Here is a 19,081-nt window from a genome sequence, read left to right as displayed (position 1 = left end):
GTTTGCAACCAAGAATTAAGTCTTGAACACATTGAAAGATTTTGCCTGTGTGCTAACATAACTAAAGACTGCGTTCTGCTGACCTGTAAGGTGTGTCCAAAACAGATGGTTTAATACTAGAATTGTTGCCAATAAACGCAGACGAACAAATCGAAGTAGCTTTTTGGGAATCTAGCGAACTGATAAAGAAACAGATTGGTAGTAACGCATTTCGCAATGAGCTCAGAAAGTGTGAAACAAAGCACTTTCCCCATTAATTCATTCGACATACTCAGCGGTTTGCTCTAAGCTCAAAAAAATACATTCCAAGACTCATGCTATTTTGATTTTGGGGAAAACTGTAGCGCAGCTCTTCCGCGAGCGGGGCAATGCTTTCATTAGGAGGACTTTATCGTGTATATTTTCACCTGCGTCGCTACAACGAGCGCAAAATCCACAGCTTAGAAGTTATGAGAGAGGACATCGCGCAGAATACGGCACACGCATTGTTCGCTCTGCGCAAAGTTGACGAGTGGCTGGAAGAAAACATTTTGATATTTACAGAAATTATCCACATCTCCTACGTAGAGGCTAGTCATTTCAAAACTAGGTTTTTAATGTACTAAATGGCGAAAATACAAGAGGTGACACAATTAATTTCTTAAGCTACGGGACACAGCAAAAGTACGTGTAATGGCGTGGGGACACTCCTCAAGTGCCAATCCCCTTCCAGAACCTCACGTCATCAAAACTGAAAAAATTTGGAAGTGGCGATGATTTTTCTCGTGTAGTGGCCCCGAAAGCGCCTAGAATTGTACTCCTCAAAAGCGAAGCAGCAGGCATCGCTTAATACAGCGACACATTAAGAAAGAATGGGATTTTTTTTTAAGTCTTGCGAGAAACATTCAGTTTGGCTGCTTCTGGATGGAGGCTCAAAATAGAGACGGGTCCTTCGGGGTTGTGATAAGAAATAAAAGAGTGAATTCTCAAGAGTAATGTTAACCACATTTAAAATGACTTTTTCTTTTAACACTATATATGTTACAGTGAGCTTATCATACTAAAACTTCGATGTATTGTTATGCGTTTCCCACGTTTATCTCTATAATCTCTGACAGCCTCAAATAACAAAAATTCAAGAAGTTTTTTCAAGCCTCGCCAGCATACGTAGAAATGCGGTCAGATGAAAGACGCAGAATTTCGCACTCGGCCCGCTAGGCTTCTGAACATAATTTACCTCGCCCCTTCATTGCATGACAAAGTTTTGTGAAACTTAATTTTTTATGTAGTTAAATAGAAAAAAGACGTTCAATAAGTTTATTTAAATAAAAGTTGAAAATCTTAAGATTTTATGTAAACTGGACATGGGTATGCATTTCTTTTTTTTTAATTATGTCATACCAATATGCCCCAGTTTTACTAAATGTTACTTAATGTATATCACTAATACTGTGGTCATTGTTAAACGCATATATATATATATATATATACATATGTATATATATATATATATATATATATATATATATATATATATATATATATATATAAAATTACTTAACAGGCTTGGCCATGGCCCATATCGTTTTATCTTTGAATGGAAGTAAAATATACTTTTTAAACGCATTGCTTAATATGCCGAAACCATATATGTCAAAGAAATGTTGATGCATCTATAAAACACATAAAAAGCTTTTTATATATAAAAATGACAATAATATTACATTAAATTTTGTATTTTTAGCATTGAATTGATGTTTACAGTGTTGTTTATCCCATTTAAACTGCACCTAAATCAAGAGATTCGTGAATTGGCTTAGATCCAAGGTTTCATTTCATATGTATTTATATGATTTAACTAATAGTAGATGGAAAGCTAGATCGATTCAAACGTTGCCTATTATGATGAAAAATCCAAGATTCACTACTTTTTATTTTATACAATAAAATAGGAAAAACAGAATTCCAGAGTACTTTAACCCTTCCATAGGAAGACTTAAGGAAGTAAAAAAGTTATAAAGTTAAAAAAGTGGAAATATTTCGACACTCCAAGTGGTGTCGCTCGTTGAAACTGCAAAGATCACAAGACTGCAAAAATATTTTTTCTAAAAGAATCTTAGTTATAATTCGCAGTTCGATTCTAGCCCTACATTTTACATCAACATTTTTTTTGTTTTTCTTTTAGGACCCATAGTTTTTTTGCACAATTTGAGATGAAATTACACAGTAATTGAATTGGCAGCTGTCTATCGAATGCAGTTCACGACATCACTATTAATAATAGATCTCCCATTTAATTTAGTAGAAACTTTATTTATCAATGAAATAGTCATGTTTCAGTTAAAGGCATTCGAAAGGCATTTCGGTGATGAAATTAATTTTTCAATGTCATTAGGAAATATAGGCCAACTTGATATACACGCCAATAGCTAGCGTTCTTGAACTTCATTTAATATAGTTGAATAAAAACGTTTTTGTCAACGTTAACAAATATTAAATATGACACTTTAACATTTGATAATATAAGTGACGAACAATTTTTGCAAAACTTAGTTGTAAAAGCGCTTGCTTTTCTTGTAGCTTTCTCTCTAAATTTGGTTGCTGAAATCTGTTCGTCATGAATTTTAAAGGTAAGTCCAAAAGCATTGATTGCATTTTGCGCAAATTATTAATATATCTGGTAAATTTTCAATATGAAATAGAAGCTATTCAAGCCCGTAACTTAAAAATCGAAGCATATAAACCAATATTTTAGGTACAAATAAGATAATACAACCATATATCTTTATTTCATTTTTTATGTACGGCAACCTAATATGTATTACATCTGTTTTCTTATACTTCAGTAGTTTGTATTACGACTAGAAAATACCAAATATGGTATTTGATTTTCTCCTTAGACATTATGCTTTGTGCATGCACAATCATTTACCGCACGCAATTTCACATTCTGGGGTATTCTAGGGCTATTTTGCATCTGCTAATTACTTTGCTGTAGAACCACAGCCTATCTTTAACTATCTCACGCGTATTAAAGTGTAATGTTAACTCACCTTCCTCCTGCGCGTTCACAGGCTCACTGAAATTATAAAATGCTCATTAGTTTTTGCGGAAGAAAACTACGTGGCTCAGTAAAATATACAAATATTAAGCAATTCAAATATTAAAAGAAATGCAAGTCTACTCACGCCACCCGGCCATCTGCGAAAGTAACACAAAAAAGTATCCGTAAGTAATGTAAAAGCATAAATAACTTTTAGCACTAGAGAGACTTGCTGTGTTACTCACAGATGACGGCCGCAATGGCCAGAAGAAGCACGGGCACGAAGATTTGCATGGTGGCTGTATTGGGAAGTCCTCGATGAATTCAACATCAAATGAAACATCACAAGTATTACCTTTTACATCCGAGTTATGTAACTATGTAATCGTTTTAAAATGATTACCTTCAACAGCACATGTCGTCTGCTACGTGTCATTGGTAAGATATCCTCAAATGGTGAGTACTAACTAAACTTGCCATATGCATCTGTCGATGTTTGTAGGATGGCGTATTCACAGAGACTAAAATGTGTATTGAGAGCAACGTTCTTGACTGGAGATGAATGTTTTGATAAATAGAAATGCTCAGGTCTAGAAAATAACGGTGTGCTAGTGCGCATTACCTCGCATTATATAATGAACAAGTTAACTCTAACCGGCTGCTTAGGCGACGCGATGTTGTAGTTGAGCCTATGTAGGATATTTCTGCCGACTTCTTTTGTTGACCCTCTTCAGTAGAATTTTGGATTCAATATATTTTGGCAGCTGGGATATTTGTTGTCGTGTACTCTTTTTACTTAATAGATAAAAGATTACACTCGTCCTCAAAAGTTATTCTTGAACCTACATATTTAAATCTATACCGAGACAGTCAATATTTAAACACCGTACATATTATTATCAGACTCCGGTAAAAGTTTTATTGCGTAGATAATAATATTTAAAAAAACTTTTTTTCGCAGGCGAACAATAACCAAAATTATGTAGAATTCTATCAAACTTCTTTGCGCAATAAAGTCACCCCTGAAGAGTTTCATGAATGTTCTTATTTTAAAAAAGGGGCTGCAACGCACCAAAATATTCTTAAATTCACTGTTATGTATATTGAAAAGAATTGAAGAGAACGCACGAAAATAATGCAGCTTCTTTGAAATGTTGTTTCAAAACGGTATATTGGAATCGAGAGTTCGACTCACCTGAAATAAGAACTTAGATCCTGTTGTATCTACGTTCCGCTTGGTGAGTTTCCTTTATACCCTTAAATCCGAGTAAAAAAGTAAATGGAAAATCCAACATCTAGATAAGTTATCAAAGTTATCACTCGGCAGATACCAAATGCTACTTGAAAGTTTTTTTGTTTTGTTTTTCCGTCTGCCCGCATATCAGGAGATGACTCTGCTTATCTTTGACATGTATGTCTCTCCACTTTTTGTATCGGAAATACCAGCAACTGAGACAAATTGTTGTGAAAACCCAAGGCCGGGCATGAACTATAGAACTACAGACATACAAATGCACGTGAGTACCCAGGAGTTGCAGGCGAGACCGATAAAATCATTCTGTAATGGAAATTCTTGTCTGATGCCAGATTGCTTACACGACGGAGCACGATAAAACTGTTGCATCAATGCTTCTGTCAACCGCCCATATCGCTGGTTAAATACTAAATTGCCTTTACATTGGCATATATACACGCAGAAGATATTTATAAATGCATATATTACAGAGGTATTTTCGAATTGGTTTAATACTGAAATGTTTAAGACATAGATATAACTAAAATGTAAGTAGTTTACTAACAACTGAAATCAACAAAATTTACATAAAACTGAAACGTTTGAAATGTACGTTATATAATAACACTGAATTAACATTGAAATATTCTTAGATGCGCCATGTTCAAATTGCTTGTGTACACGTCCTTCGCGTACCTATAGATGTACTAGATCGTTATCAGCAGTGAAATGGATACTTTATTGGCTTTCATAAAACAAACTTAAGCCAATGTTGTTAGCTTTCCTTTCTTATAACAAGTGTTCGCAATTGTTTTCCTAATATTCACTTTATATTGTTCTACCACTCAAGAATACACTATCTATGGAACAAGATGTTTCAATATTGTATGACTGCGAATAAGCAGATTATTTTTATTCGTGCGCTGTGCTCATTTCAGGCTCTTTAAATGTAGCAAACCTGCGTTGGATATGGGTCTATGAAAACAAGGGCCTACTGGGCAATGCAGGGAAAACACATAATTAAAGAAATTAGGCAATTTGTCTCAATCTAAGAAAAGTGTTGTTTATAGTCCCAATGATACAACTAATATTAAAGGCATGTTCAATTGGTTGGTTCGTATTTTTATTAGGCATCAATAACAATACATCAAAATTTTGTACTAGACGCTAGCCATATACTAGGTGTAATAATATTACTAGTAATGCATTCGGTATAGGAATGTATAGCAATACCTTATGTACGTTTCAACGTTTTTATAATACTACAGAATTAATACAACAGAATTCTCGTCCAAAATGTAAAATTTTGAACGAGAATATATGCTGCCGTTGTTCCTTTCGTTTAGATGTTACTTCACCCCTTGGAACGCGTTATCTGCATAGCGTACTGAATAGAGTAGTAAACCAAACGAATAAACGAGAAGTCAGTTACGAAAATGCGCGGAGGTCCGCAACGCCGTCCATGATGTATCTATGTTTTATTGTTTTTTTCTTTAGTACAAACGTTACTACAGACGTGAATCTGTATACCTCAAAGCTTGCTCCATACCATATTTCGTTTCCAATCGCAGCTGACGCTACAAGCTGGCGCAGCCAACTGAGCAACGCCAAATGTTTGAAGTCACCGCGCTCCTCGTCTTTGTGCGTTTGACATCGTGGAATAATCCGGTGAAGCGTAATGAATGCGCTGTCATCCTGCGCTTCCTTGTTCGTGATTGGTCTAGCCCGTGATGGCAACACCACAAAGACACCAAGCGCCATGAGGTTGCACTTTTGGGCCGGATTGATTGGAACAATCGGATTGTAGCATCAACCTCGGTCGGCTTTAATGTAAGGTGTGTCTCTACCTCCCCCCCCCCAAAAAAAAAAAAAAAAAATGAAGTTTTCTCTTTAACCGTGAAGTGAAACTATGCATGGCCGAACGCTCATTCGCAGCCGAAATGTAGCGCTGGCAGTCCGAACCAGACGCAAAATTTTCGGCATGAGCACATATGTCTTCATCCAAAGATACAAGTCATTTTGCGAAAATTTCAACGTGAAATAGGGTTCATTGTTTTCTGTTTTCGGTTGCCGGCACGAAATAGGGCTCCATGTAATCGAGAATTCTATTTGCCGATATGTTCTCAAAATAATTTTCAGAAAATCACTTAGTGCTAATAAATAAAAAATTGGTTATTGCGACTATAAATGAGTTGCTTAAATTTGAAAACAAAATAACTAAAAATCTTGTAGAGTTTGTTTTTTTCTTGCCGGAAGGGCCGGGGGGGGGGGGGGGGGCGGCGAAGGGACAGAGTATATAGTGTTGTCCCGCTAAGCGTTGCCAGTAGTGAAGATACCAGTCGGAAGCATGGGTGGGTCATAATGTCTATCCTCCCTAAAACATGAATATTTCAAGTTCATGTTCAGTGAGGAGACGAGCGAGCACGACCCTGTGTAGAGTTGCTTGTTCTTTTTTCTTGTTTTATTAGACCGCTTATTTCTTATACACTTATTATAATAAAAATAGAAAATTCAGTTAAAACGTTAATAATTGTGAGTAATCTTCAAATGTACCGTTGATAAAGGGCAATGTGACTAATAAATATTCAATAAACAAGGCGCTTAACCTTCGGGTCTAACGATTATTTCCTGTCTGTGAAGCACAGGCATGAGTATTGCGAGCCTCTTGTTGCCGGCATAATCTAGGCACTTCATTTTAGTTAGAGGCAGGACATAATTAAAATAACATTTTCCAAATTCCAGATTCGATCCTTTGTATTTTGGTATAGCGGAACAATCAACAAAATTTTAGATAAGAAGGCCAGTTCAGATATATATATATATATATATATATATATGTGTATATATATAATCTCAATGCTGTTTAGACAGTATCACGTAGTTTATTCACCTTATTATTTATGCACTCACTTCCCTATTACTTATCGAACTGATAGAAGTAGTGAGCATGTGCGCGGTTTTTCCAACTTTACTAGACCGGGTATTGTCCCAAGAAGTAACCGAATTGATACGTGTATCGGAGTTGTTGTGATAGGAAGTTGGCGAATGCCGCATCCTCCGAAAGGTCTTCATTCTAAAGATAACGTACCCATGATCTATAGAGATATCCGACGGATTGTTTCTACTGGTCCTTAAGCGGTGCGACCGCATGTATATATGGGGAAAGAAAAGTTGTACAAGATCAGTGCCATCTCCAACAATCCCGAGGAAAGTCGTTTCACATGCAAGACTATTTTCTCTTTAAACGGTTGAACCTGCAACTGTTGATTTAAAAGTGCAGCATAGGATTTTATTGACTTAAGAATCAAAAACTTTCCAACTATGTTTTGAAATATGTAAATGAATGCTCACATTTTTCTCCTCCAACGCTCAAACTAACAGCAGTAAATATATATATCTATTTTTGTTAAGATGGAGTCGAATAGACAGAGCGAGATGTCATATTTTAAATTACCTTCTTCAGTGTTGAGCTCAACCTCCCTTTTTATCTGATATACCTGGAACACTGTATTTTGTAAAGATAATAGATTGATGGGCTTCTCCCCCCACAGGTGAGACCGAAGCGCGCATTTCTACTAATATCTGCCTTTGCGTAAACACCGCGTTTATCTTAAGAATCACCACCTTTTGCTCATAAGAACCCACTTTTTTTTGGCAGCGGCATCAAAATAAGGTACTCTACCCCACTCCTGTTACTTGCTTTTTCAACTTTGGCATGTGAGTAATAATGCTAACACTCAACTTTTTAACCCTTTTTCACAATGATCACAAAGCACACCTCACAGAACGCTTCTTAACAATGGTTTCTAACAAAATCAAATAAAGTATTTGCTTTAGCGCGCCCTAGGATTTACAAACATTATTTAAATCATCTGCGCAGATACGGGAACTACAGCTCTCTCTCTCATGGAATCAGATTTTGCTACTCTAAGAGATTTGTGCTATTATCAACACCTGTTTCTTAAATAACAACATATCGATCTACCTACACTCACTTTCTTCTGTAAACTACTATCTTGTAGTTTAAATATTTATGTTTAATAAAATTCTTTGCGGTAGACCTCTTATCAGTGAATATTCGTTACCAGAAGAAATACCAAATACATTATTGAAATAATCTAAACTTATTCGTTTCTTTTCCTTCCTCCATTTAACTTAATATGCTTCCGACTCCGGTCACTATACTAACCAACAACGTCTCAAGAACTCCGAATATCGACATAAGTGTGAATCTTTAGTTTGTATAGTGATATAATATTAAGGCTCTTGAAAACAGCTGTACGCTCAACGCAGGTGAACTTTTTACTTAGTACAATATTTCACGTTTTTGCTTCCTCTCTTAATTTTAATTTACATGCTTACCGTTTCATTTAAAACTAACAGGCGCATTGTTTGGAAAACCTTGCTAACTCCTTTGATTTGAAATAAAATAATACCGTCGAAGTTCCAACATAACAATCATTAAGATTATTACAATTTGTTTCTTCTTTTTGTTGTTGCAGATGCTGCCTGTGTGTAAGTATGGCGAAATTATATATCAGAACGTCTTACGCACAATTCGGAAGTGCAACTAAATTAAATTTGGCAAAACGGGGAATTCCATGTGATTATATTCCTTTTTCAGCGAAAAGGTGAAAGAAACCGACAAGAACTCTGTCACTGAAGAAGGTAAGAACCCACCTCTGCATGTGCGAAATGAAGCACGGGGCAGAGTTCTTTATTTGTACATTGCGTTTTAATCAATTGTAGATTAAGATAACATTGAAAGTGGTGGTAGTTATTTTACAGTATTTAGGTGTAAATAATCTGACATATGTGTCATGAAGGAATCACCAGGTATTTATAACTATTATACCATTGTAGCGAAGATTAACGCACATATGCTTTACCTATGTGAATACGTTACTGAGCGGCACGTATACTAGTCGGTATAAGTAAGGAGCACCTAACGAGTCATTTATCAAAAAACTGAGTTAGGCAAGGCTATCTGTGAATGTAAACATTCGGGATAATTGCCGAACGGAAGTTGCTTGGTAACGCGCAATTACTTTAATCAACACTTCTTTCTTCTTTTTTTTTCAACAAGACACACATTTACATTTTCCTAATCCCTCATCTGTTTAATTGATATATAAAACATCTCGTACATATGAGCAAAATAATTCGGCGTTATAACTTGGACAGGAGCGATCTAATGCTAGTTTCGGCAACTTCCTTTCTATCAGTTTTAAGAGCAAAATGATCCGTCTCACTTCTTGAACGATACGCACATTGTCGTTAACAATTTTATTAAAAAGACTGGCATATATACAGAAAAAATAACCGTGTTCGGATCCACATGTTTATACATTCTTATTTGTACAGCCTTGAAGACTGCTTCGCACTGTTGCGGAGCCGGAATAAAATGCCGAGCAAATTAATGTATTTACTGTACGCCTACCAAAACATAGCGAGACCGCATCTTCTTGCCTAGTGAATTCCCCTACCTTAGGTTTCATAACGTAGGTAGAAGGAATGGATATGGACTTGCACGCAAAGAAAGTCAATTATTATTCTCGTTCATTTATAGCTAGCAGCATGGGAACAACCTATTTCGACAAAGGACAAAAAGAAGCGTACAGTCACAGCGCAGTGTTTGTTCACTTCTTGTATCTTGTCCTTCTCCAAATTGTGATATTCCCACCTTAAATGATGTTAAACAAGCTCGCCCAGTTTTCTGAATTGTTGAATTTAATTTAGCTTGATTTTAGTGGTCTACCTACTAGCTGAAAAAATTTTAGGAGAAATATGTATTCCGTTTAGAGCTGCTTATGTGGAATATGTTTTTAAGGTACTTATTAGAAGTAATATTTGATTTTAACCCTTGTTTTTAGATGATGAATATGCGTGGAGAGTAAAAGTGGGAAAAACGCTTGAGAAAGTAGGAAGATGGCTACAAGGCAAATACTCGGCTGTCACTGAGGAAGAAGAGAAGGAGTTTGCATTGCTGAATGCTGAGCTGAAAGAACTGGCGGTCGGCGTGGCCGACGAAGTTGCCCGAGAAACAGGAAGTGTTGATGAATACGACGACGAAGCAGCTGCTTACGGCTGGGCAAAGTGGAGGAACAAGATTACCGGTGCAGTGAAGAAGGTCGCCAAGGCTGTTATAATCAACAAGGTCGCCGGCATTGTTCCCGGTGGACTCGGCTAGTTACAAATGACACTGTAGACTAGTGCGCCTTCGGGCATGTATTTTTGCAACAAAATAAATGAGTAACTAAGTTTGAATCACTTTTTGTTGTGATATTAACTTGATGCAGTGTTATTTCAACAAAACATTTTTGCACCTCACCGTTACAAAGCAGCAAGGCGCATATTTTGAACAATTCCTTAATTCTAAACTACATTTTTAGCGTAACCTATATCAGAGATGGTCTGATGTGAGATACTTTTTATCAGGGTGTCGAACCGAACCCGAAACCGAACCCGAATCCGAATCCAAACCGAAAATGGGATCAAAATCGTTATTTTTGACCGTACCGGAACAAACCCGAAACCGAAATCGAACGCTTCATATTGAACCCGAACCGGAACGAAACCATAATTTGATGTGGCGGTTACCGGTTCAACGAAAACGGTTCAGGGCCAATTGTGTCAATAATTGGTCTAAATGGTAAAAGTTGCAGGCGTATATTTTTTCTTATGTTGCCAAGACTAATCCTACATACTGTGAGATATTTTTACATTTTGTTTTTATTGCATACGTAATAAAAAAATACATCATCGTCGGGAGAGCTCCAACTTTCCTTTGTTTCTTGGATCGACCCTGGAGGCGTGGTAGCAGCGGCGGCGATTTCAAAGCACCGCTTGGCCGCTTGGCTAAGAAATGTCCAAGTGTCGGAGCGGATTGCGACCGCGAATGTTTAACCTCAGGATGGACCGCAGTTGCAGTCGAGGAGCCATTTAGCCAATCGAGCACCGAGAGCGCACTACGTGACCTTCCGCTTGAGTGCAGCGACAGCCTGGAGGAAGGGGGGACAAGTACCGAGCTCCGCCCCCCCCCCCCCCCGAAATCTTTCATTTTACTTGGACCTCCTCTCCCCCCTTCCTCTAATACAGCATTTTGTCATGAGCGGGCCCTTCCTCCCCCCCCCCCCCCCCCCCCCCCCCCCGCCCGAAACAAAATCCTGACTACGTGCCACGCCTTGCCACTTTAGTGGTGTCTTTTGCGTAGGTCACTGAGCAGAGTTTTCATATCTGCTTGAAATGCGAGTATAAACGTTGTATTGGGCTGGGGGGTCTATTGCAAGTATCTCGAGCTCAGAAAAGGCTGCAAGAAGTGCTCGGTTTTTATTTGGTTAATTGTTTATGTATAGATATACAGTTGTTGAGTTTTCTTTATTTGTAAACTGCTGGTGTGAGTATAGCTCGCAGGTAAGAGGAATCAATAGAGTTCAATTAAGTCACAAAAAACTTTTTTTCTGGAAAAATGATTTACGAAAAAGTTGAAGATCGCGACACAAACCGTGTAACTGAAGAAGGTGCGTAAACGGTCGAATGCTTTCGTAACAAGGTCGTGATACATGCACAATTGTCTCAGGATAAAGCGCAACTTAATTATATTTAAACAAGCAGTGAAAGCTACACTAGTGAGGGTTGTGCAGGTGAGTTATACGGAAACGGGACAGTATTGGGGCTAACTGTAAAAGTCAGTCGGGAAATTAACTAAACTATTGTTTTTAATGCATACTTTTTAAAAACAAGCCCATGGTTCTCATTAAAAAAGTGCTCAGCGTCGTCGCCAACCACTAAATCAATTGGTATTAGAAAGACTTAGAACACGTGGAAAGCACGGTGGAGCGCTAATGATACCAATCCTGGAGCAGGAGCAAGTTTACCAGAGCGATAATACTCCCGCGCGCTTTTTCCGTCTTATCATTGCCCCAACCTTGTTCCCCTTGCAGGAATGGTAACTTTATCACACTACTAAGATTCTCACGCGCACAAGTCTATTTAAATATACTCAATTAGTGATTCTATATGACGCGCAGGAAATACATAATTCGCAGTATATGGTTGATTTTCACTAACTAAAATATTAATTTAAAAACAAACGGTTTTCGCTCTCGAAATATTGTGACAGTTAGCCCTCTATATTGCGTCCCACTGATTGTAAAACTCAGCTGCGAAACCGCATTATTGTAGCTTTCACTTTTTGCACAAGTTTGTTAAGCTTTAAAAGAAATCATTCTTATAGATTCCTTATTATTTTATTATTTATTCTTTTAGTGCAAGTGAGTTATACCGCCGGGGGACAGTATAGGGTTTAATTGTAACAAACAGTCAGCTAATTAACTAAAATATTGTAATTTACACTTTATTATAAAAAGGAAACACATCGCTTATTCAGAACCTTGCTCAGTATCATCTAAAACCAATAAATCAATCGATAATCAAAAGACTTGGAGCACGTGGAAAGCACGATGGAGTACTTCTGTTACCATTCTTGGAGCAGGAGCAAGGCTACTGGTACGATAACACGCCCTCGCGGTTTTTCCTTCTCTTATCATAACTCCAGCCATGTGCCCTTGCACGAATGGTAACTTTATCACACTACTGCGCTTCTCGCGTGCTCAGTCTATCTGAATATACTCATTTGGTGATTCTCGATGACGCTCAGGACATTTATAATTTGCAGACTATGATTGATTTTGAAAAATTAAAAAGTCAATTAATAAACTTTAGTTTAATATAAAAATTATCTTGACGATTAGCCCTGCGTATTATGTCCCTCTGACCGTAAAACTCACATGAACAAACCGCATTATTGTAGCTTTTACTTTTCTAAACATGTCTGTCAACCTTAAAAGAAAACATTCTGTATATTCGCAATTCTTTTGATATGTTTTACCTTCGAGTGCTAGAATGATTTATTAAATTGATGCCTCAATCGAGGTGTTCTAACTTACTTTAATGTATCTAAAAATGTGCGGTACACAACTTGTTTTATATCTAAATTTAAGCAAACTATTCTGAGATTGTGGAGCTAGGTCTATTACGGTATATTTACAAGACAAAGTGTATCGTTCACTCAAAAACGGCTGTAGTAATAGAATTAAAATGTTCATATTTTGTAAGGAGCATAATGCTACAATGTCAACTTTAAACGAAAGTAATCAACAACATAAGCTTTTGTTATTTTCTTGTTCATTATTTATTTATTGAATATAAAATATTACCTAGTCCAATAGTGCATGGAAGTCGCGAACAAGATTAGTGCATTGCTTGTGTGCTTGTGTCATTATTGAATTACTTACAATTTTGAAACTTATAATTGAACCAACTTTGGAGACTATATAAATAATTCAACAGTAGACAAAAAAAGAAAGAAGTGCAAATTGTTTAGCTATCTGCTGAATAATGTTTTTTGTTCCATATATTATATGTATAACAAATATTGTCAGAGGTGGTGACAAAAAAAACAATAAAAAAGCAGGAAGAAATAAATGTTTAATATGGAACTTGTGCCAAGAATCAAAGGGTACAAACTATAATAACAGAGCGTCGCGGGCGTCGAACCCGGCGAAACCGCAGGATCGAGGGCTGGGGGGCGAGACTGGCTCCGGCATTGCAAGGGGAGCTCCTTTTGTTCAAGTGTGGGCTTCTGGAACATTTGGCCTAAAACGTTCTGCTCGTATAACATTCGTAACTCGATCGGACGGAAGGTTCTCAAACTTATGAGAACGCCACGTAGAAAGAATTAGTAAAAGAAGATTCCGCTCCCTGGAATCGAACCCAGATCCTTCGCACAAGAGTCAAGCACGCTAACCACTCGGCCACGCACGCGCCCGCTCCGCAACGCGCGTGGCAATAATATAGGTATTACTATTAATATTACAGGAACTATATCACGGTAAATAATGTGATTGCTTGCATAGTTGTGAACGGCTAACGAGGCATACGATTTTATAATCTGTTGTAAACATAAACCTAAAGTGGTTATGTTTAAGGCAGGGGTTTGAGATATAAATTCATATATAATTTATTCGAAAACAGCAAGTCTCATTTCAGAATCCACATTCTACGTCCTTAGATGCTTTCGTGTCCTTTGCAAGTCGAGATCAGTGCTGCGACCGAAATGACTGTTTTCTGCTTTACGTTGAGATTTGTTCAATACAAAATTTTCGTGTTTTGCAGCAATGGTTTTTAGACTCGCTCATTGCCCTGAATTTAAATAATGGTTTTGCGGCGGAATATTAAACAGTGACAAGTGTTGTGTTGTAGCCCTTGACAGCTTATAAAAATGCAGAGCATAGCGAGTTCAGAACATTTGGATTTTTGTTCAGCTGCTAGAGATTTCCGTAACAGCCGGTAAGAATGCCTCAGCACAAATTCGAAACAAGTAGCGTAAACATAATAATACTAATACGTAATAATAATAAAACTCTTCTTCTTAAGCTGTTGGTGATTATCGTGCACAGTCATGCTTTATCAAGAAGCGAATATAAAACGTATTATTTGCGATCGTGCTTCTCCTTGACGTGCAGGTGAGGAAGACCTCTGGAAGCAGGACGTGGGCAGAGACCTCGAGAAAGTCGGCCAGTGGCTACAGGGAAGATATGCAGCCAAGACGGAAGAAGAGCGCGAAGAGCTCGAAACGCTGAATGCTCGTCTGAAGGAACTGGCGGCAGACGTTGTCGAAGAAGTCTACGGAGAGGACAGGCACGAAGGCGACGGAGAAGCTGCCGCTTATGGATGGGGCAAATGGAGGAGGAGGATCACCGGAGCTTTCAAGAAGGTCGCTCAGGCCGTCGTGGTCAACAAAGTCGCCGGCGCCGTCGGCAGTGCCATTGGATAATTTTGAGATGGAGGGACGACAAGCATTTTTGCTTCCCTAAAAGATTTGACGGCGTCAAAAATAAATTGATTCGATGCAAACACTGACCCATGGGTATTTTGCGGGTAGTGAGGCGGCATTTTAATTATTTCTCCAGTGAATAACAAGGCTACTGTTGCTAATAACTTAAGAAATGCAGGAAGTGACTTAATCTGCTTGCGCGTTTAGCCTTGTGATTCGCTCCTCAGCGTTCTTATTTGCAAATACGGCTGCACTATTAGCTACAGTGTGATAGCAAGATGTTTCAAAAACGCGATGCCTTGAGTTTCTTAAAATATCAGTGACTATAAAAAAAAGAAGAAAAAAAAAATAAACTTCCCGACTTTGGTGATTGCATTTTAAGTAATGTTTCGGAAATAGAAATAGTTAAGTGACTTGAAAGATTATAAATTGCGCTTCATTGCGTTAGAATTGTAGAGACGAGGTCTCTTCTTGCGATAGTCTTAAAGCTGTACTCATACCATAAACTGAAAACGAGTCTCACCAATGGAAATTCGCAAGTGTAGACATTTTCCTTTTTTTTTTTTTACAGAATTCTAGAAGGGCCTTTATTAAGCACGTAACCAGCATAATTTAAAAATAAATTTTAAAATTAACTTCGGGAGTTTTTACTCTTATATAAGCACCGAAGGTATTTGATATAAAACGTTATCGACTTACGAGACTACATTAAACACATTTTGTGTAGATGTAAAGATGAAAAAAACAAGGCATTTGAAAGGCATGTGTTTTTTCAGCTTAGGCACCGCAGGATTTTCCCTACATCATGCAGAAGAGTTATACTCATCACGTGTACCCGAGGTAATATAGGCATACGCTGCTAGACACGGGATATTATATCAAAGATAACAAATCAATTTCGTGGAAACTTATCAAGCTGTTATTTTCCGGACTAACAATTATGTAGAAAATGAAAGGCAACGCGGGCAATGAGCACTTTTTCTGAGGTTGACTCTAGGTAAGTCTCTTAGAACCGCCATATTTGTCACTATATTAATCTTATGGTGTCTGTTTCAATATTATTATTAACACTTCTTTTAGCTTAAAGTGTAAGTAAAACCGCCATAACAATACTGCATAAAAAGCCTGCTGCAAAGGTATTCTTTAAAAAATATGTACTTTGGATGATATATCAAGAATGATTTCGAGTTTTCTATACAGTCGTGATTTCCTCGAAGGAGACATGTTGAGCTATAAAAATAAAAAAGGTAATAGCATGTTTTCATCATTTATGAACCTTCAATAATTGATTGGAAAGAAATACGAGAATATATAATGATGTTTGCTATGATGAAGTAAGGAACCACAACTGAATATTTCGATCTTATTTTTCCTTTCTTAAACTCGATTTAATGCGCAAATTTTCTCAACAGCGCAGCATTATGGAAATGAAGCTATATCTCCCGCTGTGCCTGGCTTTGGCACTGAATGCATGTGAGTAATAGATTTTTACATAATTGCAGTCCCATTGCTTCATTTGTAGTAATTTGCGCAATTAGCAGTTCATGTCCTGAACGCGGCATGCTCAAGTGAACATGTGAGCATCTACATACCTGTTGTGGGGGGCCGCGAGGCCCTGCCACGTTATTTAAAGTGAGGACATAGAACGAGACAAGCGAACGACGTGTCTGCCTGTGATGGCGGCTTCAGAGCATTCTCTTGCACGCGCTCTCCGAGGCGCGTGCGCGTGCTGCGCCTCGAGCCATCTCTTTTATTTTCATGAGAAGAATGGATCTGTGGGTGCGTTGCACCCTACAGATGTGCCCCCCCTTAGCGAGGAGCCCCAACGAGCGATAAAAGAAAACGAAAAGAACAACGACAACACACAATTAGGGCGCTAGCTCTGGCCATGGGTTTGTCCAATGAACTTGAGCAGACTTCCTGCGAGACTTCGGGCTTTCCTCGCGCGTCTCACATGTGATGAGGTTCACGGGTGCGTGCTCGAGATGGGCTGGCTTTAGACGCTCGAGAGCGATGGTGTCTTGTCGTCCATTGATCTGTACAACGAAGCCACTTGGCTTCTTTTCCAGAACCGGGAACGGTCCCATATAGTGTGGTTGGAGCGGTTTCCGTCTGGCTGTTTGGCGCACGAACACATGCGTTGCACTGTACAAGTCCTGAGAGACGTAAGGAGTCTTGCCAAATACCGCGCGCGTAGGAACTGGTCGTAGGTCTGCAAAAACCTCCTTCAGCTTTGTGGCGTAGTCTTCTGGCCTCGTGTTTGGAGACGGGTCGACCTCGAAAAAGTCTGATGGTATTCGGAGGGTCATCCCATAGACTTGTTCAGAGGTTGCACAGCCGAGGTCCTGCTTCAACGCCGTTCGAACTCCGAGTAAGACGAGTAGAAGCTGTGGTACCCATTCCTTGGAGTTCGCGTCGGCCATGAGCGCGGACTTGAGGTGTCGATGGAAACGTTCCACCAGGCCGTTAGACTGCGGATGGTACGCAGTTGTCCGAGATCTCGTGATGCCTAGGATTCGGGACAACTCGGTGAACAAGTTGGATTCGAATTGACGCCCTCTGTCGGTGACGATTTCAGATGGGCATCTGAAGCGCGCCACCCAGGACGAGACGAATGCCTCGGCGACGGTGGCTGCAGTCATGTCGGGCAATGGTGTAGCTTCCGGCCACCTTGTGAAGCGGTAGATACAGGTCAGGATGTATCGTTGCCCTTGAGATGTCGGAAGGGGCCCCACCAGGTCGATGTGGACCTTGTCGAAACGGGCATCTGGTGGCAGGAAGCTCGTGGATGAAGGCACGGAATGACGGTGAACCTTGGCTCGTTGACATGCCAAGCAGGTCCGCACCCAGTCACGCACGTCGGACTTCAGCCGAGGCCAAACGCAGCGATTGGCCACTAGCTTCTGTGTTGCCTTCACGCCGGGATGCGACAACGAATGAATGGCATCAAAAAGCGGCCTTCGTAGCGCCATCGGAACGAATGGGCGATGCGTTCCTGTGGACGTGTCGCAGACGATGGTGATGCATCCTGGGAACTCAACATCCTCTAGCTGGAGAGAGTTGTTTGATGTGCGGAGCTGCTGTAGCTCCTCGTCGGATGCCTGATGACGAGCCAGCAACGTGATGTCGAGTTGCGGAGCAGGCGAAGGTACGGCGTCAATTCGGCTCAGTACATCAGCGGGACGTTTGATTTCCCTTTGATATACCGGATGTCCGTCGTAAACTCCGACAAGAATGCCAGCTGGCGGATCTCTCGAGGGGTATAGACAGAGCTTTAGTTGCGGATGGCGTAGGTGAGTGGTTTATGGTCCGTCCAGATGACGAAGGGGCGACCTTCGACAAAGTGTCGAAAGTGCCGGACGGCCAAGTACGCTGCGAGCAGTTCTCTTCCAAAGACGCTGTAGCGGGTCTGGGCGGGCTTTAACTTCTTGGAAAAGAAAGCTAGGGGCTGCCATTCACCGTCCACCTGTTGTTGTAGGACCGCCCCAACAGCCGTAGCTGAAGCATCTGTCATGATCGAGGTTCTGGCATCGTGTTGTGGATGTCGCAGAAGTACAGCGTCTGCAAGTACACTCTTTACTTCACAGAAGGCTTGCTCCGCGTCTTCACCCCAAGGCAGGTTGGTAGTGGCACGTGCAGTCTTTGCTAGTAGAAAATCAAGAGGCTGGAGTAGCCTCGCGCAGTTCGGAATGAACCGGCGGTAAAAATTTACCAGGCCGAGGAACTGGCGAAGCTTTGTGATCGAGCTAGGTCTTGGAAAGTCCCTGATCACTTGCACTTTCGACGGCAAAGGTCTGATGCCGTGTCGGTCCAGTCGATGTCCCAGAAACTCGAGTTCTGATCTGCCAAACTCACAATTGCGGCGTTGATGATGATGCCGTGGTCTGAGAGTCTTTGGAAAAGAAGACGGAGGTGGTTGGCGTGCTCCTCCGTTGTCGAGCTAGCGACCAACATGTCTTCAACGTAGGCAAATACGAAGGGAAGCCCG

At 39.7% G+C, this 19,081-nt stretch overlaps 2 protein-coding genes across 2 annotated transcripts; both read left to right on the top strand.

The window, feature by feature from the left end:
• Positions 1-8,416: 8,416 nt before the first annotated feature.
• Positions 8,417-10,461, top strand: LOC115328020. The gene is made up of 3 exons (XM_040498484.1): positions 8,417-8,493; positions 8,881-8,924; positions 10,130-10,461. Exons 1-3 carry the CDS (start codon positions 8,417-8,419, stop codon positions 10,444-10,446), a joined length of 438 nt encoding a protein of 145 aa, XP_040354418.1. The 3' UTR covers positions 10,447-10,461.
• Positions 10,462-11,724: 1,263 nt separating this feature from the next.
• On the top strand, positions 11,725-15,093 carry LOC115327946. Its single transcript, XM_040222545.1, has 2 exons — positions 11,725-11,776; positions 14,783-15,093. The coding sequence occupies exons 1-2, from the start codon at positions 11,725-11,727 to the stop codon at positions 15,091-15,093; spliced, it is 363 nt and encodes a 120-aa protein (XP_040078479.1).
• The last annotated feature ends 3,988 nt before the right edge of the window (positions 15,094-19,081 follow it).

Source organism: Ixodes scapularis, unplaced genomic scaffold (assembly GCF_016920785.2).
Source record: "Ixodes scapularis isolate PalLabHiFi unplaced genomic scaffold, ASM1692078v2 PGA_scaffold5__190_contigs__length_132052651, whole genome shotgun sequence".
Classification (NCBI taxonomy): Eukaryota; Metazoa; Arthropoda; class Arachnida; order Ixodida; family Ixodidae; genus Ixodes; species Ixodes scapularis.
Note: the sequence above shows the minus strand (reverse complement) of the source record. Positions and strands in the feature narration are given on the sequence as shown.

Coding starts and splice junctions, on each gene's coding strand:
- LOC115328020 (XM_040498484.1), top strand. CDS start 8,417: ATGCTTCCGACTCCGGTCACTATACTAACCAACAACGTCTCAAGAACT. Junction 8,494..8,880: donor GACATAAGTGTGAATCTTTA/GTTTGTATAGTG, acceptor TTCCTTTTTCAG/CGAAAAGGTGAAAGAAACCG. Junction 8,925..10,129: donor GAACTCTGTCACTGAAGAAG/GTAAGAACCCAC, acceptor CCTTGTTTTTAG/ATGATGAATATGCGTGGAGA.
- LOC115327946 (XM_040222545.1), top strand. CDS start 11,725: ATGATTTACGAAAAAGTTGAAGATCGCGACACAAACCGTGTAACTGAA. Junction 11,777..14,782: donor AAACCGTGTAACTGAAGAAG/GTGCGTAAACGG, acceptor CTTGACGTGCAG/GTGAGGAAGACCTCTGGAAG.